The following is a 24,728-nucleotide window of genomic DNA, read 5'->3' as shown; positions in this document are numbered from 1 at the left end:
AAACGAAAGATCAAGAAAAAGTGCAAAATAGACAACAAAGCCATAATTATCATAGCAACAATAAGCTTCCATTCTGATACATCACTAAATCAATGTTTCATATATGCACGGTTGTAGAACATCTTTCGTAGATGTTAACACCATATTTAGTTGCTGCTTGCATGCTTTCACATGCCACAGAAGCAAGAAATACATCTCTGTTGGACAAACCTCCTTATATTTCTCACCTAGGACTAGGAGAACCAACAGCATTCAGACACTAGGAATCACTGAATCCAGGCACCTGCATGGTGCATTGACAAAAAGAAAAAAGAAGCCGAGATAGGAGCCAGAACACAAAAAGAATCGTTGGCATTCCAGCTTGACAGCTCAAGGTACAGATCTCTGGTACTACACAGCTGAAAGATCGATTCTGCCAACTCCATGGCATTGCGTGCCTTTTAAGTCGAGCAGAGTTCAAAAAAAGTGCCCCAGCAGAGTCGGACAAACTCCCATGCCCTTTAAAGAAATGAAGTCATTGCCACTGAAGAAAATGCGGGAAAGTGGAAAGAGATGAGGATAGTGACTTCTGGACTGTAGGAAAAAACAAAATTGGGAATTCATTTTGTAACTCCCACTTTGCTTTGTTATGCCATCTCACAACCGGTCTATCCAACTAAGGAGACTGTCTTGAGAACCAAACTGCAAATCCTGCACGTGTGAATGAGAATTATGGATCTCAATAATACCATGGAGAGATTTGAAAAACAAAGACAGATGGGTAGGAAGTGAAGCTTACAGCAAGCTGGAAATCGGGCGGACTATCCAGTTCTATGTTCTCAAGCTCCGGAATTCCAGAAGATGCATTATTATTTATAGTCACCTCATTTTTGTTGCTAACAAAGTTGGTGTAAGAGATGTCATTCAGGCCCCAGTGATTTAGAGAAGCACAAGAATCGAATATCTCCTTGCATAGCAATGAATCATCCAAGCAGTTTAAATCACCGTTCTCAACAGCCTGAGATTCGCCGGCCAACCATGCTTGTGAAGAGGCACGAGATGCTTCGGAGACAAACTCTGCTTTCTGATCCACACAAATAAATTTCAGTGAACATCTAATATATTAAGGCATCTTAGGAAACAAATGACAAATGCTACTATAACTTTATTGTCTTAGTATAAAAAACTTTTGCCTTCAGTGGAAATTGAACCAAGTCTGCTGGTTTCCCATATGGTCATTTCATGTTTTTTTCTCTTCATGGTCTGAATGTTCATTTTATGGTACACCCTACAAGAGTTCAAAAATTGTAACTGTCCGAAATTTTATTTGTCATACTGGTTACAGCATATTCCTTTTGTTTCTGATTTCCACAACATTTCCTTTTCCTTCCTTTCCCATGATCATCACTGACCTTCCCCAATAGTTCACTCATGCGGTATACTGATTACTTTGGACGAGAAAACTACAGATAACGCTACCTACCTGGGCAGATGACGGGATTATGTTATTGTCAGCAACATCATCACTCAGAACAGATTTCCCTGGACGAGGTGGATTGGGAGGATTTGCTTTTGGAGTCCTTGGACTAGCTCGTAGTGTCATAATATCAGAATCCTCAACCACGAGGCCGCTATCATTATTGTCAGTCTGCTTCGGCTGTTGGTAGAAAACTTTTGACACCACAAACTCACCTTCCTTCTCCTCTTCTTCAGTCCCTAGATGATATTGATGCATCACCCAATTGGACTTATCTGGCTTGGACCCCTTCATTGAACTTTTATACAGTACCATGATTTTCTTGCAGCCCTTTTGCACTCCATTTTCCACCACAGGTTTGGTCTTACCTGTCTTGTGCCAGCGGACATGCTCCTTGATCAAACTATGTTGACTATGGATCTTGCGTCGTTTCCGTTGACCTGAAGCATAAGCATTAATTGTTCTGTGAAAGAAATGGACACTGTTTCCATCTTTCTTAGCACCTGAAAAAAAAAAAAAAAAAATTAGTAATCTAGACCATAAATGGATTCAGTCGGCCTCAATCTAGACCATGTGCGATGATTCAAGAATTGGCAGCCTTCTTGATTATAAATAAAGATATAAAAAATTTAAGATATTAATCTACTTTGTTTCATTACACTAGCATTAATACACTGATGACAGTATGGAATTGGGGAAAACCAAATAATAACAGTAGAAGTTATATAAAGCAGGGAGCTCCCTAACCAGGAAGATTTTCTGGATGGGTGTAGCAAATTCCTTGGTCCTCCTCAAGTGTTGGGATGAACTCATCAATAAATAAGTGTGGCCTTGAATTTCCAGCACCACATTTTGCTGCTAAATGTTCTAAGAGCTCTGCATCAGAAGGATCAAACTTCACACCAATAGGCAGGCCTGGCCATTCGGTAGAAGCCTGCACAGGAGAAGCAGTGATGTTAGCAATAGAAATCAATATCTAGTCAAGCAAATCCATGCCAAACAATATTGCAAAAGTGCTTTTCCAAATTCTTTGCATAAAGATGGTGAATACCTCCTACTGAGAAGAAAAAAAAGAAAAAAAAGTAAACCCATGCAATGCATATAGTTATAGGTGCTAAAAGAGAAGATATAAATAAAATAGTACCGTGGACACTTCAATATCTATGTGGGTATTTTTACAACTCCAAATTAAAGCAATTTCCTGTGCATATTTTGTGTAAAGGATTATAGCAATGTTATTATATGGAAGCCAAAGAAATGTTTTCCATCTTACATCACTGTTGTCAATACGAAAATGGCATTTCGGACATTCACGAATTGCTTCACAGTGAATTGCTTCACAGTCTTTGATCTGATAAGCAGGAGAACATGTAGCATTTCTAACTTTCCTTGCCAATCCTCTGCTGTTGATTAGCCAAGTCCTGCAAGAATGATATGCTCTAAGCGTAGAATTCAATTACGATATATCTTATAGCAATAAGAAGAAGAAAAAGAATGTAACAAAATGTCATAAGTCCAATATTTCAAAAGGTTTGCAAATAACAAGCACCAGAAGAGAAAAGCACAGGTTTGCATGGAGGAACAAGAAGGATCAACCACTATAGCAGAATACCATTACTGCAAAATTTCCACACATTCACGTATTTAACTTCCATCCACAACTAATGACTCCAATAAGTACATATGTAATCTCAAAAAGTACCTATTTTCTTAATCTTTCAAAGATCTTAAGTGCAAACAGAATAAGCTCTCATTAAGGCTTTATTTACCACAGATGGATATCTAAAATGAAGCTTGAAAGTATTTGCATTTTCAGTTAGTTCCAAAACAAAAATATATTTTTAAGCCTGCTTTCCTTTTCCTTGAGAAGATTTAAGTTATATTTACTCCTTCAAAAATGCAAGCAAAAGGGATATCAGTACAATCCAAGAATGAGATGTCATTACTTCCCCTGCTGGTTAATTTCCATATAGACTAACTGCAATCTTTATTAATTTTCTGTTCTCCTTTTGGAATGAACGACATTTGTTAAATCCTTTACATGATTCCTCCTCTACAATAAACTACAGAACTGATTTTTTGAAGAAAATTTAGTCCAACAAAAACTAATCATCATCCAAAACACTCCAATAATCCCCATATTACTGCCCTCCAGAGCAGAAAGAGAGTTCAGATATCAGCATCCATGACAAGGCCCCGCTACAGGGGTATAGACATAAAGACCTGAGATGGGATTCTCAACATACATCCAAATATCTGTTTACTCATCAAAATATTGACAAAAGAAAGATACTTTTTACTATTCCCTCCAACCACAAGACACAAACTTTAATATGCCACACGCTTCACATCATGCATATTCCCAAATGGGAAACTCTCAGAGGGTAAAATCTAGAAAGAGAATCTTCCTCTGACATATGGGGTTTTTTTTTCCAAAATTAGAAAGTACTCATAGATTTTACTACTCAATCCAGGAGAAACAAAAAACAAATTAGTTTAATTTACCCAGCATGCATTTTTTTTTTTTTTTTTAAAAAAAAAATCTGGAAAAACCCCAGACGCTAAAACTAGAACGCAGAAACAAAATAAAAATAGGGAAGAAAGAAAGGAAAATCAATTTGTATTCACCGATACCCAATGGCCAATACAGAAAATGTAAACTGAAAAGTACCCCCAAAAAAAAGAAAACCAAAAACAAGAAGAAAAATCTTCTCGACAGACACATCTTCGAAAAACTTTTTACTTATTCATCCATTTATTTTGTTAACAATTTCACATTTACCTTGCCATGTTCTTTGAGAGCTAGACGATGTTGAACCAAACGCATAAACGATTCACAGAGAGAGAGAGAGAGAGAGAGAGCTCTGTGTGTTTATAAGCTTCCCCCTTTGTCCACTGCACGAAGTTAAGGGAGTGAGAGAGAGAGAGAGTGTGTGTGTTTTGTGTGTGTGAGCGGGAAACCCCAGCTTAGGAGCTGTTATGAGAGGCTAGGGAGCCGAGCCTTGAGGTTCGGGTTCAGAATACCGTGGGATTGGTTGGCTTTCTAGGGCCCACCGTTGACTGAACCTAGCTCCGAGGCTGTGGGTTCATACGCGAAGCTGGGGGTCCTGTCGAAGAATGTCGAGGGGTTGGACTGTTGGAGCCTCGAAAACCGAGTGAGTGGCATTGTGGTAAATTTTGGTGGGACATAACTACCTTGCTCCCCAAGCTACACGGTAAAGCCGTTTCGAACACTTTTCGGTTTTACCCTTTCTGTCCCTTACTGTTTACACAAATGACGCTTTTATACTTTTTTTTTAAAACCTTTTTAACACAGTGTTTGATTGTACGAGGGAGAGTGAAAAGGGGGGAGGTAAATTGACGAGCATTTGACTCTTAAACCCCTTTAATTCTATATTTTATGCTAATCCCTTTCCTTCTTGTTTACTAATTTAGTAATTTACAATGTGGGAGGAAGCTTTTCTGTCTCACAGGCTTCCTGTTCAGGTAGAGGGCCCATCCAAACAGAGTATATTTGGGCACCGAATAAGTAAATTTACAAAGTCAAGCATAAAGCAGATTGTTCAATAAAGAAATACAAAGTTAGATTAGTACCTAAATAATTCATTAAAGGCCCTCTCACAACTCTTTGTTATGACCTATGTCTTTTCTTTTTTCGGGGATAAAAGTCATTATTATCTCGCTTGAAATGAATATGTATTATTTTATAGTCAGAATTTAATGTTATTTGTCTAACAGTGTAAATGATGTCTCATCATTTAAATTTTTTTAAATGACATGCCAACATATAAATGTGACCATGAAATGCTTTCTCTCTATTTCACTTAAATGAAGATGAGTATGATTCTGTTCCCTCTTTGAATAGGGAATGTCAAAGAATCTAAATACCATAAGGCATGTGAACTTCATATGCGCTTTTAATATAACATGTAATTCCTATATACATTTTTCACACATTCAATTTAATAGACTATATTACAAAAAAATCTTCCAAAACTTAACTCATATTCTATAAATTATACTAAAGAAAAATATAGATAAAATTTAGTTGTTTAACAGTTGAATACCTGAAAAACTTTAAGAATTATATATATATAAAAAAATTTATGGTTATTATGTCCTATAGGGTAATGCCTTTTTTATAGGTGTTTCTTAAATTCATAGTGGATTAATAGTTAATTTTTATTGATCAATTTCTATAGTTAATTTTTTAGAAGGATTAATAAACAAACATAATCCTAATGAGAACAAAGTCAACCTATTAATAGGGGATGGGATTCAAGTTAAAGTTAAGTTCTTTCTTTTTTGTTTTTGTTTTTTTGTGAGTAAAGCTCTTTTGAAATAGCAATTTCCTTTTTCTTTTTCTTACTAAAATAATAATATATAAATTAGTAAGAAAGCATTATAATCAACAAGTCGTTGTAGTATAGTGGTAAGTATTCCCGCCTGTCACGCGGGTGACCCGGGTTCGATCCCCGGCAACGGCGATTACGTTTTATTTTCAATCGTTTTAAAGTTTTTAACGAATAAAGATTGCCCGGAAGGCATAACCCCCAGCCCAACTTGGACCATGTTAGAGGCAAGGTAGTATGGGCCCAATCCGGGTAAAGTACAAGAATGCGCTCAGCCATATCCATCGATAGGAAGCAGTGTAAATTATGTTATGAGATTAAGCTACTCTTCGTTCTTTACACAGGATATGGTTTTATTTTAAGCGTTTAATTTATTTTTAAAGTAATTGATATGAGAAATCACTTAAAATACATCATATTAGCATATGTAAAATGAGTATAAAGAGTTTTATAATGAGAGGAGCTCATCCCAACAAACTGTCGATTTTTGAGATTGATAGTTTTTTTTCAAATTAGGCTGAAAAATTTTATCCTACTTATTCTATTAAACTGATATGTGTCTAAAATATTGTAATTCTTACATACACTTTTTTTAATATAACATGTAATTCTCATGCATTTTGAATACATGTTAATTAAATAGACTTGAGTTAAAAGAAATTCTTATAATCTAGTTTGAAGAAAAACTTTCTTCTTTGGAGATTAGTGTTTAGTGAGTACTTATGGGCCAGCATTATGGATCATCAAATTCAATCAAGAATTGGCAAGAACAAAATTTAATTAGAATGCATGGTCTTATTACTAAATATGATACAATTCACTAACACTTGATTGTTTACAGTCATTACATATTCTGGAAGACTTTTTGCAAACCAGTAGGAGTAAAAGGCCTTTGGATGACCCTTATTTTACAATGAGACTACATCTCAGCAACCCCAACTCCAAGACTTGGACAAACTGAAATCAATGTGAAGGGGGTAGGAAAGTTTTGACTGTAACATCAGCTCCAACATGGTCTCCTATGTCAACTAAACTGACTAACTTTGAGCAAATTAACATTTCTTTTGAGGTAAGATGAAGTATTTTTGTAATGTTTCAGACTATAGTTTATTGAGCTTTGCCTAACAATAATCTGGGATCAGTAACACTGTCTAAAGCAACTGAAAAAACTTATAGGTTTCTCTTCCATGCCGGCCGTCGGGGTCTCCCCCGAGCCATGTCTTGCTGGCATTAAGGAACTAGTACCAGGAGATTCTGGTGGAAACACAGTATTCTCAGAACTGTACATACGAGGAGGGAGGACAGGCTCCGGTGGTGAAATGACTGAGAGATAGTGCAAAAGCATCTGTATAATTTGGCTGAAGTTGGGTCGAGCACTAGGATCCTCTTTCCAACATGAAGTCACGATCAAAGCCAAATCCTCAGGGAGGTTTTCAGCACTGGGCCTCACATTCTGAAACAATAAATATTTGACTGATTATACCTTGAAAAAACTCCAAAAAATGAATGAGCTCTGATCTAGTAATGAGACAATATGAGGCATTGTGGCATAAAATGCATATTCACTTACCGGATGGCCTAATCATGGGAATTTACACAAAAATCAAAATAAAAAATGTGATTTGAGACCCCCTTCAAGCATCAGTTCTGCTAATTGTACATACATTTTAACCAACATCAAGTTTGCACGAGAGCGCTCTTAGTAATCTTTAGTTACAGGTTTCCAGAAGGTTTTAGTCTCAGCAATTTAGTTTTGCAATCATACATCTGATTTTCTTCCTCCTCCCCACCACAGAGCAGCTAGGAGTCTTTTTATATCTCCATGCATTCTTCACCGAGGTGGTCAGGCCTCATTGTTCAAGTGCATTATACTAAGGACAATCTCAAACCCTTAAGAGTAGTATTAAGTAATTTTCACTGTTACTGTTCAAGTGTGAGTGGAAAATGCTGCTCCTTGATTACTCAAAAGTTTTCTGCACTCCCTGCATTATGCACAAGTGGAAAAGCGTTGCTTCCAAAGCAAGCAAATCTTGTTCACCTTCACCTTCTTATAGTGTTAAAAGTGAGATTTTAATTAAGAACCTAGATGTCATTAAAGTTGCTATCTAAAGTCATTCTACCTTAACATAACACACACACACACACACACAATCATCTGGTCTTAGATATATCACAAGACAAGATCACAACATATGGCTACCTTAAATGCAGCTGCATATGCTGCCTGTAGATTTGACATGCCTTCAAAAGGCAATTTATTGTGGATGAGCTCCCACAACACAATTGCAAAGCTATAGGTATCCACCTTATGAGTGTAATGCTTCTTCTCCCCATGCTTTAGTGTGACTGTGCTGTAAAGCTGTCACCAAATAGGAAGGTGGATCATTAGTAATACAAAACACCCACTTGCTGAATAAAATAAACCTAAAACCTTCAAGCAATTGAGTACCTCTGGAGCCATCCAACGATATGTCCCCGTTTCAGCAGTCATCATCTCTATTAATGACTCTTCTCTAGCTAAACCAAAATCTGCAAGTTTAACTATTTTGTGGTCTGCAGTCAAGATCAAGTTCTCTGTGAAAGGAAAGGAAACAAAGCTGTCAGAATTTTGCTTAAACCTAGAATCCTCAGAAAGCAGCTACACCTGATTTATGTAAATACCACTTTAGAGATAATGCCCAAAAATATTTCAGCTAAATGCTGGCTACTGGCTAGAGTCTCAAATAAGATATTTGCCTTCTGAAACATCTCAAGTTCATCTACTCCATGATGAGTAAGAGTGAAACCATTACACTAGGAATAGCTAAATATTACGCGGTTATTTGTTACAACATACATATTAACTACAAAACAAAAAATAATGAAACAATAAACCACTATAAATTGAATTTGACAGAAGCAGTGTGATCCTAATCCAACTGAGAGACATGAGACATTCTCTTGAGAAATAGCATGCCAAAGAAGTTAAGAAATTAGGTCTAGGGATGGCCAAGGAAACATGAACTGGAACAAACCCAAAGTAAAGCCTTCGCTGACCCTAAATCCAATTCTACCACACAATGAGAAGCCTCCCACCAGATCTCAAAATTCAAACCAGATTTTGTGGCTACTTTATGGTGCTAATTGAACATACACATTCTGTTCATGGATAGAGTCAACATCTTTCTTCACGTACTCCCATGTCTATCACAGAATAGCTAATGCCACAAAAAAAGAGTTTTAAGAATAACTTTGGCTTAAATTCTTTAGCTTTTTTTGTGCAAACTATGATAACTTGAAATTCAGACAAGCATATCTGTGTGATTGATTTGGAAGTTGGACTTCATGTTGAATACTGCTAAAATACAATCTATTGCTCTCTTTTTTCTTTCTTGTTCTTCCTTTTTTTATTTTTCCCCTTTTTGTCGACTATACTGGGAACAAAATTTAGCATCTCATCGCCCTGCATGCAAAGGCATACCACATCTCTCACCAGTATACCCAAAGGGAGAAGAAGCAGGTAATGGAGGTGCAACCCAAATTGATTACTAAAGGGTTAAGACAAATTACACATAGGAGGACAACATATTCATGCTTGAAAGAGGTGTCCCCACACTAAGACTCTTGTAGATACAGTCAGTAACCTGAAAGGAAAAGTTTCAATTCCAATTATCGACCAAATGAAGATGGAGATGCAAATGGCATACGTGAGTAAAACATTCACCACATTATGCAATACCATTGTGAACCATTCCGATAGAATTTAAGTAAAAATGAATTAGTACAGACTTCACATGATTCCTGCTAACCAAGTAGTTCATTAATTTTTTTTTTTTTTCATATAAGTGAGAGATGAGCAAATGTACAGACAGTAGAAACTCCAAATCTCACCAAAATGAACTTTATTATTAACTTCCCAACCTCATCCAAAATGCTACTTAAACTTAGCTTGCTCAACAATCCTATTAATACAGTAAATAACCATACCAGGTTTCAGATCCCGGTGAATGATCCCGTGGGAATGCAAGCACTCCATTGCCCGGGCAATATCAAGTGCAAAACCTACTGCCACATGCATATCCAAGCACCTTGGCCGCATATTCAACAAGTACTTACGCAAGGTCCCGCCCAATAGAAGCTCAGTTACTATCACCATGACAGGTTCCTTGCAAGCGCCAATGAACTGGTAAAACACAGAGAGACACAGTCCTCTTAGATATTGCATACATGCCCACTTCAGTGGTGTCTACATAAGATATGTCACTGAAATCCTAATTGCCAAATTTCAAATCCAGATAATATAGTATCATATGCTTAACAATTAAAATATCATTCCCTATATGCTTATCAAACAACCTTCACTAGATTCTTGTGCTGAACTCTGGATAACAATGCACACTCTCTGGCAAACCGCGCTTCTCTCTTGGCGATCTCTTCTGGGGTCTCTCCTCTATGAACAACTTTAATAGCAACGGTTTGGTTTTTATATCTGAGAAACAGAAATTCCAACAAAACCAGAGATTAAGATAACTGCACTATAACAATACCCCACTGGTTAAATGACCTTACCCATGCATAAAACTCATAAATATGCACTGGGAAATCAAAATCGCAATTCCAAAAGGCCAAGAGCAGAATTTTAGCAGGAATAAGTTCACCAATAAAATCAGGATTCAGGAGTTCTTAGTCCCAGCCAAAGAGTAAATCCTAATTACTAGGAAAATTATTGAGATAGAAGAATTCAGACAGGAAGAAAAAAAACAAAGAACATAAACCCAGATTGACTTACTGTCCCTTGTACACTTTGGCATGCGCACCCTCTCCAATCTTCGGCCCAACAAGAAGTTGCTTAGGATCCACCAGCCACTTTGCATCCAAACTAAACTCTCCAACCGAGTGAATTCCATTACCAGATCCCATTTTTGTTTTTCTCTCCCTATCTTTATAAGCAGAACTGAACTAGCACAAGCTGACTAACAAAAGTACACTCTTTTGTGCACCACTTATAGCAAGTACTCTCAAGTAAAAAAGAAGCTACAAAACAAAAGAGAGAACTACAGGAGGACATGCACCGTTCTGTACCAATGGCAGGTCCCCCAACACAGACCCATCCCCAAGATCACGCCTCGCAGATCCAAAAAGAATTCAATATGTGCCTTTGTTTGGGAGACAAAGAATAATACTCCACATGCTTCTAAGGCACCCACCAGCAACCCCAGAGAAAAAAAAAAATATTAAGGATTTTTATCAAACGAAATCAGAGACCCAGACAAGCTCTGTCAGAAACAGAGCAAAAAAAAAGTTATGCTGGAAAAAAAAGCAAAATGGCAAAGAACATATAGAAAGCTTCAATGGAGGACCCAGATTGAAATTTTGGAAGCGGTGGTAGTGGGTTTGTGATAATATATTCTTCTCCGCGTATTGAATTTGCTCTGTTCTTGATCTGCGGATAAAGCCGCGGAAGGAGTAGAGTCTGTGTCAGAGAACAGTGGACTTTGATTTTGTATGAATAGATAAATAGTATATGGAGAGAGGTGTGAAAGGAAATCTGGATTACACGGACCGGGTAATTCAATACAATAATGGGTTAAATACTAATATTTAAGTATTTAATTCACCGTAATAATAATATAATAAGTCTTTAATTCTTAATTATTGTTTTTGTTTGTTGAAATGATTTAGATTTAGTAATATTTATCATTTTTAGAAATTCACCGTAAAATTCACATTAAATTTAATGAAGAAGATTATATTAAATTATTTACCCCATAAATAAAGAATGATATTGTTAATTTTATTAAATTATGTTACATGCTCACGTAACTGAAAGTGTGATAAGCCTAAATTTTTCAATCCAAATCCTAATAAGACTCTTAATAATAAATAAGATTCCTAATTCTATTAAGATTACAATTTACAAATCATTAATGATAATAACGAGATAATAATCCTACGTTCATACAGTCTTTTACTAACCGATTAGTGTATCGATTAGAAGTACGAAAATAAATAGATAAATAAATCGTCGCTCAAAACAAAAACGAAAAATCGCAAATACGGTTAAGGAAATACCCTTTTTATCCTTCATGGAAACTTGATTAACCAAGAAAAAAAATTAAAGATTTGAGAAAATTAAGTTGCTTAATGCAATTATTATTAGAATTGGAAAAGCAGTTCCATGAGATAGTGAAAAGTCATTTCTTAGAAGCCTAATTTTCTCTCAAGCACGTTCTAAAATAATATATTTAAGCAACAATGGATTAATTAAATTGTTGTGAAATGTTATTGTCAAAGATTCTTCCTCATTGCCTTGTTTGTATTTGTCAATTGGATTTAAAGTATAGTGAGCATTCACACTTTGAAAATGGCGATAGGGCAACTTTTTACTTAATTAATTGTGTTGTTTCTTTTAAATTTTCTTTTCTTCTATAACTCTTACTTGTTTCTAGAAGTTTATTTATTACTAAGTTTGTTCTTGTTTTTGTTTTCTGTCTTTTGTTTTATAAATACATTAACAAACAACTCAAAACACGTGAATAATTTTCACATTTTTATCGCATCAAAACACATTTTTTAAAACCAAAAACATAGAAAATAGCCAAAACTCGTTAACTAGCATACCGATATTACTATACTTTGTTCTATGAGACCCTCCTTAGCCTTCGTTGGTACAATAAATTTACTATAAATCCCACTCAAGCATTCTCGTTATATGAGAATTATCAGATAGCTTTAACTTCGCCACATGACAAGCATCCATGAATGATATTCAAAAGTATTTATTTAAAAGGGGACACTCTAAAAAATCAAGATCACCATTATTCTCTTTCAAAAAATCTTTCTATTCATTTTTTTCTCTAACTTACGCATCAAAATGTTTTCGATCTTTTGAAAGCGACAGTTTTTTAATGACTATTTTCTGTCTTACAAGAACCGTAGCCGACGGGTCAAAAATATGCTTCAAATACCCTTCAAAGTAATCAAATAGTCAGGATTGATAATCTCCAATGTGTCTAATTGATTAAAGAATGATTTAACTTTGAGTTGGTCAATTGCTATGCCACATGATCATTTATTTTTCATTGTATCTATTTTCTCATCAACATAAGACTTTGTTATCCTAGGTAGGCTCATGTGGGAGTTTGTCTTGTGGTGGGTTTGTTGGACATTTTGCAAATTGGACTTTTTGTGAAGGCAGAGAGTCGGTGGCCGTCGGCCTTCCCCTGTGTGTTGACTCTAAAGGCCAAAGCCTTTAACTTCCATGATGTTTGTTAAAGACTGTTGATAAGAAGCTAAAAAAGCTCACCCATTTCTGGAAGAATTTATAGTTGAATCAATCAAAAGGAAAAAAGAAGTATAAAGAGGAAGAAAAAAAGAATTGCATTTGTCATCCTTTTGACTTTCTGAGCTGCAGTCTAATTTGATATTGACTTGTCCTTCAGCTCAAGGCTTCATGTCCGTTGGGCTACAGAGAGAGAGTGAGAGAGAGGTCGGCAAGCACGTGAGTAAAAGGTCTTTAAGATGTATGGTGTAGAGATAGATAGAGGATAAGGATTTTTTGGAATTTTGTTGTTCAAATTTTAGTAAATTATGCAAGGAAATGAGAGAGGAATTTTGGGTAGGTGTGAAAACTCGGTTGGTAAAATTTAAAAATTGGAACTGGTAATTGGTTACCGATTAACTGATTATAGGATAATAGTGGTTAACTGGACCGGTAACTAGGTGTGTAAAAAATTGAGCTTTTCAGGCTTATTTTGGGTATTTGGCTTACTTTTTAGGCTTAATTTCGATGTTTTGGTCGCTTTTTAAAAAATAATTAAGGCTTTTTTTAGCCCAATAAGGTGGGCTTTGTTGTAGTTGTTAAAATAAAAAAAAAAAACAAAAAAAAAAAAGTCTCATTCTTATCATCTTACGAGATTAAACACTAATTAAATAATCTCTAAAATAAAAATAAAAATATATATGTATATATATACACCAGGTTACCGGTTATAACCCGGTGTGTGAAAATACAAAAATCAATAACCGAACTGGGGCACCCGGTTACCGATTGATAACCAGTTATAACCGGCCGGATTTACACCCCTAACTTTGGGACTGTTAATTTGGCACTAGACTTTCTTTGTTTATTGGTTTGGAACTGTAACAATATTTGATTGATATGAAAAAAAAAAAAAAAAAAATTAGAACATTTGATATGAAAAAGTGATTTTTTTTAAAAAAATTTAAATAGTAGTAGAAAATAATTGATTTGATGTAAAAAGTAAGAATATTGAGAGTTTAATTTGAGATGAATAGTATGAAATTTTTGTTTGGTCCATTGGCAAACAACCCCAAAGGTCGTGAAATACCAGGACAAGTCTTTAGGCACACTTATATGACAGGTAGGGTTGATAATTTTTTTATATTACTTGCGAATTTGGGACCTTAAACGAGATTAACGGGTTATAGTTTAGTAAAATATAATTGGAGTCGAACCGAATCGAAATTATTAATAAACATGTCAATTTCAAGTCAACCTACGTAACCCATTGGTGACCCCATAACTCATATCTATAGATTAAAACATTTTTTTTACCATCAAAAAATTTAAACCCTAAAGCCTAAGACAAAAAATTACCTTCAATTAGTTGTAAAGATGTAATTTCGATAGTGTATTTCAATTATTATGCTAATGTCTTTGTATAAAATGACATTTTCATTTGAAAACTTTGTTAATTAAACGAATTATGTGGGTTAAGCCAAGTCAATACAGGATTAAGTTGGATCACCCGCTTATTTGAATAAATCTTATCAAGATTGAGGTGATTCACCCGTTTAGTTAATGAGTTGAATTTAAATTGGCCAGCATAATCTTAAACATTAAGCATGAAAACATGAATGGTTTAGAACACACAAATATACAGAGAATTATAACAAACAAAAAAAAACATGATTGAAAACAAATTAAGAAAGACAGTACTGTGGACCTCCCTTGTAACCCTTTTCTCTGGTTCAATCAGAAAAAACAAAAAAAAGAAAAAGAAAAGACAGTACTGTTACTTCCAAAAAAGAAAAAAAAGAAAAAAAGAAAGACAGTACTGTTGCTGTCCATGTACACACAGAAATCAACAAGAAACAGAGAACAGAAAGATTTTGAAGAAGATGAAGGATCCAGTCGTTGGTGCCACACATCTGCTGTCTAAGAACTATTGTGCGCTTTGAAATCCGATACGCTATTTAAGAGGTGATGTGTGGCTTTCTCGAAATTAATGAAACCCATGAACCAGAAGTCATGACCATCGGTGGTGACAATCTGAATATACTTCTCTGATGGGTTTTCTCTCATTATCACAGGGTTGACATTGCTAATATTTTCCAAAGGTATCATAACCTGTTCAAGACACAGCAGAAGTCATTGAATGCATAAGGATAATTTATATCTCATTGTTTCTACTGACATTTCTTGATCATTTGGCAATATCAGAAGTTGGGTAAATTTCTATATATCTTTCCATTTTCTTCACAATTAGATAAGAGGTCAGAGTTTAATTACCTTGTAGTAGCTCCAAGCTTCTTGTCCCGATGGAGCAATGAAAGACAGGGGACGATCACTGCAGAAAGCCACACGAGCTGTGGACAGATAGAGGGTTCCAGCAACAGGGCCGGTAGCTGTGGAAAGGTAACAAGCAAACGTCTTCTTTAGCTTCTCGTTTGGATAGGTTGAGAAAGCCTGCGTAAAGAGGGACTCGAATCCTCCCTCTGTTAATGCTTTGGCTGTCAGGTTCACTTTCCCCCATGCGACTTCTGATACAGATGGCCCGGTTTTAACTGCAAACCAATCATGCTTGCTTACTTAAGCATTATGACAAACATGTGTAAGACTAAAGAGTTTCTGGCTGAATTTAGTTGATGGGTTTGAACTTACGGTTGTGCCAGATGTCGCGGGCTATGGTCTCAGCTTTCCTGCTCCAGTTATTGAACATGTGAATCACAGGCTCAAAAGGATTGTTGCTTGGCTTGTCAACAGGGGAGTAGACGACATAGGGTTGGTGGTAGATTTGTTGGTGGTCAGCAGCAGTCCACAAGGCAGCCTTCTGGTTGTCAGGGTGTACAGTAGGGGCTGCCGGTGCTCCCATGATGTGGGTTCCCCATTTCTTGGTTTCCTCATCCGATGGTGGATATGAAGCTGCTGTTGCTGCTGAATAAGGTTGATTAGGCTGTGGTTCATCTGTGATAATGGATAAAGAAGAGGGTATATGAGACTCGGATTCTTTGGCTTTGGAAGATGATTTGTGGGGTAATTCTCCTTCTTCAGTTGTGCCTTTCATGGTTGATTTGAATGTAAAATAGATGTTAGCTCTCCCAAGGTGATAGACTGTTAATCAAGGAGAGATCCTGAGAGATCCTTAGCCATGAAGCGTATGTATATACATATGCTCAATACTCAATAGCAGCATCAACTTTCGAGAAGGTAAAGAAGGGCTTGGAAATTCAGGTTCATTTGGCTTCTTGTTGACCAGTTGTTACCTGAGGAAAATCCCGAAGCTTCCAGTTTCCAAGAATGCAACCGATCCTTTAGAATTGAGATTCATTAGAATTTTTTTTTTTTTTTTTAAAAAGAAAATTGAGATTCTCAAATTCATAAATTTAATAAATTCATGTCATATAAGTGTTTGAAATAAGTTATATTTTAACATTTAATAAAGAAATATGGCTTATTAAATTTCTCGAGAGTAGCATTCTCATTAAATGTTGAAATATGACTTATTTTAGAGGATCCAGATACTCTTAAGTCTAAAATGGACCGAAGAATATCCAGTTAATGATCAAAATATTTTTAGAGAGATCATAAGACAATAAATGAGACATTTGTCCTATTAATAATAATAAAAAATATATATTATATATATTTTAAAAATAATTAAAAAATAAAATAATAAAAAACTTAAGGGGTGGCTTCGGCCACCCCCAACCGCAACTACCCGACCAGCCACCTCTTGAGTTATTTATTTTAATTTTTTAATTTTTTTTAAATATATATAATATTTTATTATTATTTTTTTATTAATGAAACAAATATTTTATTTATGGCCTCAAAATTTATGACTATTAACTGGATATTATAAGAGAGAATTCTGTTCCTATTTTAGACTCGTAGATGAATAATATAAATTTATAAATTTAAAAATCTTAAATTCATCATCATCAACTTTCGAGAAGAAGCGTGTAGGAAGACGGACAATCCACGAGTAAATAAAAATTAAACCATAACATTTAATATGCAAAATTTCTTTTTTTTTTGTTGGTATATATACATGTGATTTATCATTGGACTGCATTGAATGAGGCATCAGATGAGCGAAACGTTGTCCTTTTGGTAGATAGCGCAGCATGGATAGGATGCTGATGCATACAGATACACAGGCGAAATTTTGATTACACGCAAGAGTTGCCGATAAAGCCACTTGGGGCATTGGAGGTTTAGACATTTATCCGAATGTCGCCAGCTCCTTTACCTGCTTGCACTATTGATTAAAAACAAACAAAAAAAAATTGAAGGGAAAGATGGTGCCTCAAGATGTTATTGTTGAAAGGTGGTTGTATTACTGCCTTGGGGGCTTTGAGATCCCCGACTTTTTACTAAAACTTGGATTAGGTTGCACTCTTTGGACAACATAAGAGCAAGAGGGGAAGCTTCCTAAGAGATTCCCATTTCCCACAAGTGCTGCACGTAGCAAATGGATGCAGTGCCACTGGGGCTATATACAGCAGGAACACTCTACACTTCTCATTACACTCTTTGACAGTCAAGGAAGGAATGAGTTACCACCATATTTCTCACGAGGTTCACCCCCCTCGAGGCAATTCAGGGTATCCACCTCCATATCCTCCACAGCCAGGCTATCCACCACCACCGCCACCACCACCAAGCTATCCTCATCCAACACCACCAGCAGGATATCAAGGGTATTTCTATGAAGGGTACCCTCCACCACCTCCACCTCCACCCCCTTCCCACCCATATCATCATCAGTACGAGGATGACTGTGGCTGTTCATTTCTGAAAGGCTGGTATGTGCTCTCTATCAATACAAATTAATTACTTACCGGTGTGGCTTTTATTTATTTATTTTATTATTATTATTATTATTTATTTTTTTTATTTTTTATTTTTTACATAACTGAGGTGATTTGAGTTTTAATTTGTTGTGTATGACATATCTTTGTGAATTTCTGTTGCTGTTTGCTGATATATATATATATATATGCCTCTGCATATTAAATTGGGATTGTAGCTAATTTCATACAAACCAGTTTGATCACGAAGTTTGAAAGTCTGGCTAATAAAAGAAAGATCTAGGTGGAGATGAATAGTTATGAATTGTTCCCTTGGAGGATTTGATAACAAGCATGGATATGTCTAGAAATCAAACCAACGTACCCATTTGGAAACCCAATTAGCAAAGGATTTATTGAGAAAGCCCATTCCTTATAGCCTGCATGCATGATTTGGGGGCTGATCCTTTGGAGAGTACTCCTAGGTCAATAGTCTGATAAACTCTTGGGATTTGCCATTTTTTGTTGTTGTTGTTGTTGATGAATATGGGATTTGCTATTTGTTAAGCGTATGTAATATTATCCGTGGGAGTTGCATTGAAGGACTAATACACAGGATCACTCATTCTTGATTAATTCTTTCCTGAAGAAACTCTGGACATCCAATTGGAGGACTATTTTATTTCAACCCTTCCAAGCTTGCATGTAGGAACCTACATACACTCTGTTGCAACAAAAGACAAAAAAAATTTGGTGTTTGTCCCCGTGCCTTGGAACCAACAAGGTCGAGAATCTTGGGCAAAACAATAAACAGCCTTAGCGGTCGACGATCATGTTCAATTGTTATTGATTAGATCTTAAGCAAGGGGGCACAACTCTATGTATAATTCTAAGTGTCTCATATGACTTAAATACAATCTTAATAGCATGTATATAAATTTTTGGGCACCTTCCACTTGCAATTCGATTTTCAAATTTTACTTAAGGTTTGTATTTTTTGGTATCAGAGCCAGCCATTACATCAAGTATGAGATCGAATAGGTTGTAACTTCGTGGTCAGGTCATGGTGAGCCACTGTAGACATTGGCTGTGGGGCGTGGTAGTATATTACACTCTTAAGTGTCTCATGTGGTTTAAGTGTAATCTTAAACAAGCCGGTTTTTAATGGTAAATTATAGACAAAGTTTGCATCACTCGCTAATTGGAATCAATAAGCACTTCATTGAATTGAGCCCCAATCCTCTTAATCTAGATATGTTTATGTTTTAATGTGATTAGCCTATTGTTTAATATTTCCACATGATAGTTCCTTCACCTTTTTTGGTTCACATTTACAGTTTAGCTACACTTTGTTGCTGCTGTGTGTTGGAGGAGTGCTGCTGCTTCTGACCGCTTAGCAAGGAGGGGGCGACAAGGGACCTCTGCTCTTGATATGTCTTGTCTAATTCCTTGCAAATTTCGTATAGTGGAATTGGAGCACTTTCATGTCTTACATTTAGTTTGAGAAACAAATAATGGCTTCGATTCATAAACCTTTTTCTTTCTGTGTATATGTTGCCAAATGAATATGGGATTTGCTACTCGGTTCATAATATGTTGCCAAATGCAAAATCTTGACAGTTAAAAAAAAAAAAGTATTGAAACTGAAGAAAGATTTAATATACATATATAAAAATAGTAAATGATACATTAACTCTGTTAAAGTTTTGCACTCGGCCATGGGAGGAGATAAAGAAAAAAAAAATGGCTTCAATGTCAGCGGCGCTTGTACAAACAAGGTTTCAGCTGAGGCCATTCAATTTCCTTCCTGTTTAAAGTTTGCTTATCCTACAGAAAGAACGATGGATAAATTGGTAATAAGCAAAACACAATTTACTGCTCCTAAGCAGATATCTTTCTTAAACAATTCGGAGAACTATTAGCAACAAGCCATGTACCTTTTTCTTGAAGTATAATAAAATAAACATCTTATTCGAGAAGTCCTGCAAATATACATATCAGTTAGCACAAAGATTCAATTTATCAGGCAAATATATGAGAGGAACACGAATATACCTTAAATACAGAGGTAAATCCTAGCTCACAGACGGCTTTTGAGAACTTTTTTGGGTCTGCTCCTCCAGTATTAGGATCAAACCTGCTCTTTACTTCTGCTATCAAAAGCCAGCCACTGCAAAGAACCAGCATAAGTGATATGCTTAACTGAAAACAAATCGTGGGATGTGTAAGCTTTAGAAAAAAATAGGGTGCAAACCATGGCTTAAGAACTCTATGTGCTTCCTTGAGGAAACTTGCTAAGTTAGTCCCCATAAGCGAGAGGCAAAAAACAGCAACATCGATGACTGAAGAGTCAAGGGGTGTCTGCCAAAAAGCACAAAAAATTTAAGCAAGGTGAGGGCTTCCTGCAACTTGTTTATAAACATTCTGAAACAAAACCTTTCAATTCTAGATCATTCGTGATTTCTTGCTTCAAATTTTTGTAAAATAAAAGAGGGTAAGGTCTCATATCACTATAGTGCACAATCACCAACATCATGGGTATATTGAGGCGACTGAAGCGTATGCCTCATACTATCAGAAGCGCACTATACATGACCCACACATGAACGTAAGGGCTGCATTACCCATTCTCTTACTCAATCACAACCTTCTGTTGCTTAATTGATTCAAAGGAGATCAATTTATCATAATGGAACTATAATTTTTAGGAGTAATAGCTGTATGGATGTGTTTTGAGTAATAGTTTTCTGGCTTCACAATTCTAATAATACATCCTACGCTCAGACACCTGCCTATGATAACCCAACAATTAGCCAGACAAAGAGTATCTGAACCTTAAGATGTACCATTAGCTGTTAAACATAATGAAATGCACATTACACCTAATGAGACGGTAAAAGAACCATCCAGTTTTCTAAAACATATAAAACTTACATCTCAGGTTTGGTAACTGCTAGCAGCCATATGGCATGACCATGTCCTAGAGTGAATCAAACTGACAAAATTCTTACTAAATAATCATCAATAGGTGTCCCTTCAACAATTTTGAAGTGAAAAACACCCAACAAAAAGGTCAAAATTGAATGCAATATACAGCTCAAGTGTGTTATGAGGCTTATATAATGAGTGTCAAAACTGGAAAGATAAGTGCACAATGTTATAAGGCTTATACCAAAATTATCAATATAACGATACTCAAGTATGAAATACAACAAATATAGTAATTCTTTATGATATTCCTGATACAAGTAAATTGAAAGCACATACCTTGGACATGTCACAAGCAATTACTGAAGGATCATTTGCGACAAGATCAAAGGAGAATACTTTATTCTTCACATTTTTTGCAAGGCGTGCATCCCCTGATACAAGGTAACAAAATGATGGCCAAAAGAACATATTGGCAAGCTTTAAAGACTTGATTACAATCTGAATGTTCAGTACATTTTCATTGCAATAATTAGCACCAAACAAAAAGAAAAAGAGTTTAGTAACCTCTCACCACAGCCAAAATCAGCTACAACCAATGAAGGGCTGTGATCCTTTAGCCATTCTATAATTATATTAACCGGCTGTTCTGGCCAATGAGACATTTGCTCTTGATATCCTGCATGATACTGGCCAGGTAAGTAAGACATAAGTTTAGACCCAGCTTGTCAAGATAAAAAAAGTCATCCAAATAGTCTTATTCGAAAATGTCTTTTATGCTCAAGTTTTTGTGGAACAAATGGAGAAACAAAGCAACTACAGGTATAGTGAGATTCAAAAGGTAAAATAGTGATATGAATATTCAAAACATAATTCAACAATACCCAGGTAATTTACGGGCATCTTTGAGGGATTTCCATCCAAAGCATTAGCGGAATAGCAACTAAGCTTGGCCTTACGGGCATAGTGGGTGGTACAACAGCCATCAACCTCACCAGGAATCTTTCCACTATTATAGGTAATTAATTACTCTTAAACACCTAAAATTCTATTCTTCATCTGGATAGAATTTAAATTTCGAAGTCTCCATCTGGATAGAATTTAAATTTTGAAGTCTCCATCTGGATTCAATTTGGATCCTCATTATCTTAGACTCATAATCTACACAGTGCATTCACAAAAAGATCAAAATGGCTCTGAAATATGAGAAATCCTGGTTAACAACTAAGACCCAATTTGCTGTATAGAGCTGTGCCAAAGGAACAGTTGTATCATACGGCATTGAGGCAACCACATATGACGCTTAACAGGTTTTGAAGCTAACGATTTTCCAATTAATAACATGAATCATCACTGCACGGACACACACACACACACACTGTAATAGATTTTTTGGTATTACAGTTACCAATGCTGGTCATCTAAGCTCAAGACTCTACTATATAAAAGACTACCTTTTGATATAATTTGCAATTCAATATTCTTGTGCTCCACATATTCTTTGCAAACCTAACTTCATAAGAATAAAATTGAAAACCCAATAAAAGGAACATCACTTACCACATTAAACAATTGTGGGTCCTCTTTGAAATACTCAAGCGCTTCTTTTCCACTGATGAAAAATAAAACAAAATGGCTTAAATAAAAAAATGGAAGACCTTGTAAGAAACAAAGAACGCCCCAGAATTATAACCAATGCTATTGTCAAGCAGTGAACAGTAGAAATTGCATAATTTTACGTGCAAGTGTAGAGCTTCTCGTTAAGCATCCTGAAATGCCCTCCTGATAACTTTGCCTTCATCTGCCAATTATTCAAAATACTAATAATAATGATCAATACCAATAACAATCATAATAATTGAATAATAATTCAAATGTAAAATAGTTTTTTGAGAAAGCACATGGCTTTTCGATGAATTCGAAGTAACAATGATAATAAAATACGTACCTTCTCGAGAAAGGTGGAGGATTTGGAGAGGCCCTGCGATTTTGTGCGCTTGGCAAAAGCACAATCAGAAGACTCTTCTTCTTCTTCTTCTTCTTCTTCTTCTTCTTCTTTGCGTTCATCGATTTCTTCAACCGCCGGAGAATTGTCCTTCTCCTTCTGAAATTTCAGGCGTTTCGCTCTCTTTCGCTTTTTGCTCCGCTTGCCCTCCATTGATTGTGTTCACAACGAACTCGAAGTTGCTTTTGCTTTGCAGCTCAGTGAGGGAGCACAGAGTGTTCAGGGAAGCTTTGGGCCTAGGGCTCTTTTATCACTGAAGACGCAGCTCTTTTAGTTGGGCCTAGGCCTGGGCCTGGTCCTGGGCCTGTTTGTAAGAAAGTGAATGCCCTAGGCCACAGGAAAGCCGCCACCCTACCTCAAACGGCACCCGTCAGGCCGTCACTCGGTCACTTCATTCGTACTACTACTTTTAACCTTTTTAGCTCCGATCGCAGTGGCCAGCTCAACTACTAGGCCTCTTTTAGTTGGGCCTAGGCCTGGGCCTGGTCCTGGGCCTGTTTGTAAGAAAGTCAATGCCCTAGGCCACAGAAAAGCCGCCACCCTACCTCAAACGGCATCCGTCAGGACGTCACTCGGTCACTTCCTTGGTACTATTACTTTTAACCTTTTTAGCTCCGATCGCAGTGGCCAGCTACTATTTATAGCAAAAAATATTTTTATTTTTTACATTATATCAAACATTTTTTTACAATTATTTAAATAAAAAAATTATTACAAAATATATATATATTTTTTAATTTTTCTTATCAAACATTCTTTATTATTTTTTTCATATCAATCAATTTTTACTATAATTTTAAGCCAATGCCAAACAGAACCCGACTTTTAACTCCCTGTATTTTAAATTTTTTTTTTTTTTTTTCTTTTTTCTTCTAAGAGACGTTTGTAATTACTCCCACAAGAAAGCTATCCTTCTACCCTATTTTTAAAGGAGACCAGTCAATTGTTCGTACTTTGTACTTTCTTGTCTTAGACTTAGGTAGTTAAGTTGAAATTAGTTGCCAGTAACTGTTTTAATTGCTAATCGTTTTTAAAGACGAATAGAAAAAATGAAGTGGTTATTTGATTTTACTAATAGCATAAATGAGTGTGGTTAAAGATTTTTGTCAATAATCGCTAATCATAATCGCATTTTCACCTATTAGAATGCGTTTGGCTTTGCAATTTAATGGACAAAAAAAAATGTGATTTAAAACTATTTTATTTCATGAGATATTTATTTATTTATTAATATTAATATTAATATTTATTATTTTCGATGAATTCGAAGTAACAATGATAATAAAATACGTACCTTCTCGAGAAAGGTGGAGGATTTGGAGAGGCCCTACGATTTTGTGCGCTTGGCAAAAGCACAATCAGAAGACTCTTCTTCTTCTTCTTCTTTGCGTTCATTGATTTCTTCAACCGCCGGAGAATTTTCCTTCTCCTTCTGAAATTTCAGGCGTTTCGCTCTCTTTCGCTTTTTGCTCCGCTTGCCCTCCATTGATTTTGTTCACAACGAACTCGAAGTTGCTTTTGCTTTGTAGCTCAGTGAGGGAGCACAGAGTGTTGAGGGAAGCTTTGGGCCTAGGGCTCTTTTAGTTGGGCCTGGTCCTGGGCCTGTTTGTAAGAAAGTAAATGCCTAGGCCACAGGAAAGCCGCCACCCTACCTCAAACGGCACCCGTCACTCTCGCTTCATTCGTACTACTACTTTTAACCTTTTTAGCTCCCAGTTACTATTTATATCAAACAATTTATTACTATTATTTAAATAAAAAAATTACTACAAAATATATATATATATATATATTTTAAATTTTTCTTACCAAACATTCTTTATTATTATTATTATTATTATTTTTTTCATATCAATCAATTTTTGCTATAATTCTAGGCCAATGCCAAACAGAGCCAGACTTTCAACTCTCCGATTTTAAAAACTTTTTTATTTTTCTTTTTCTAAGAGATGTTTGTAATTACTCCTAC

General features: G+C 35.8%; 5 protein-coding genes and 1 non-coding gene across 6 annotated transcripts; 2 read left to right on the top strand and 4 right to left on the bottom strand.

The window, feature by feature from the left end:
• Positions 1-30: 30 nt before the first annotated feature.
• Positions 31-4,559, bottom strand: LOC132182308 (SUPPRESSOR OF GAMMA RESPONSE 1). Its single transcript, XM_059595511.1, has 6 exons — positions 4,239-4,559; positions 2,730-2,877; positions 2,204-2,390; positions 1,463-1,959; positions 779-1,063; positions 31-690 (listed from the first exon to the last, which is right to left on the bottom strand). Exons 1-6 carry the CDS (start codon positions 4,244-4,246, stop codon positions 637-639), a joined length of 1,179 nt encoding a protein of 392 aa, XP_059451494.1. The 5' UTR covers positions 4,247-4,559; the 3' UTR covers positions 31-636.
• Positions 4,560-5,871: 1,312 nt separating this feature from the next.
• Positions 5,872-5,943, top strand: TRNAD-GUC (transfer RNA aspartic acid (anticodon GUC)). The gene has a single exon. It is a non-coding gene; the product is annotated as a tRNA-Asp (tRNA).
• A 640-nt stretch (positions 5,944-6,583) lies between these two features.
• On the bottom strand, positions 6,584-11,291 carry LOC132182797 (serine/threonine-protein kinase STY13-like). The gene is made up of 6 exons (XM_059596143.1): positions 10,577-11,291; positions 10,144-10,276; positions 9,775-9,970; positions 8,258-8,382; positions 8,009-8,167; positions 6,584-7,261 (listed from the first exon to the last, which is right to left on the bottom strand). The coding sequence occupies exons 1-6, from the start codon at positions 10,705-10,707 to the stop codon at positions 6,947-6,949; spliced, it is 1,059 nt and encodes a 352-aa protein (XP_059452126.1). The 5' UTR covers positions 10,708-11,291; the 3' UTR covers positions 6,584-6,946.
• Positions 11,292-14,642: 3,351 nt separating this feature from the next.
• On the bottom strand, positions 14,643-16,302 carry LOC132181465 (GEM-like protein 5). Its single transcript, XM_059594699.1, has 3 exons — positions 15,695-16,302; positions 15,323-15,597; positions 14,643-15,160 (listed from the first exon to the last, which is right to left on the bottom strand). The coding sequence occupies exons 1-3, from the start codon at positions 16,095-16,097 to the stop codon at positions 14,969-14,971; spliced, it is 870 nt and encodes a 289-aa protein (XP_059450682.1). The 5' UTR covers positions 16,098-16,302; the 3' UTR covers positions 14,643-14,968.
• A 1,028-nt stretch (positions 16,303-17,330) lies between these two features.
• Positions 17,331-19,418, top strand: LOC132182751 (protein CYSTEINE-RICH TRANSMEMBRANE MODULE 11-like). The gene is made up of 2 exons (XM_059596082.1): positions 17,331-17,841; positions 19,164-19,418. The coding sequence occupies exons 1-2, from the start codon at positions 17,588-17,590 to the stop codon at positions 19,213-19,215; spliced, it is 306 nt and encodes a 101-aa protein (XP_059452065.1). The 5' UTR covers positions 17,331-17,587; the 3' UTR covers positions 19,216-19,418.
• Positions 19,419-19,470: 52 nt separating this feature from the next.
• Positions 19,471-23,441, bottom strand: LOC132182750 (ribosomal RNA-processing protein 8). The gene is made up of 9 exons (XM_059596081.1): positions 22,703-23,441; positions 22,494-22,555; positions 22,315-22,366; positions 21,329-21,443; positions 21,094-21,188; positions 20,081-20,187; positions 19,882-19,996; positions 19,764-19,808; positions 19,471-19,653 (listed from the first exon to the last, which is right to left on the bottom strand). Exons 1-9 carry the CDS (start codon positions 22,910-22,912, stop codon positions 19,582-19,584), a joined length of 873 nt encoding a protein of 290 aa, XP_059452064.1. The 5' UTR covers positions 22,913-23,441; the 3' UTR covers positions 19,471-19,581.
• Positions 23,442-24,728: the final 1,287 nt, after the last annotated feature.

The sequence above is a fragment of the Corylus avellana genome, chromosome ca5 (genome assembly GCF_901000735.1).
Source record: "Corylus avellana chromosome ca5, CavTom2PMs-1.0".
NCBI lineage: Eukaryota > Viridiplantae > Streptophyta > Magnoliopsida > Fagales > Betulaceae > Corylus > Corylus avellana.
The sequence above is the reverse complement of the archived record's forward strand: the minus strand, read 5'-3'. Positions and strand labels throughout refer to the sequence as shown.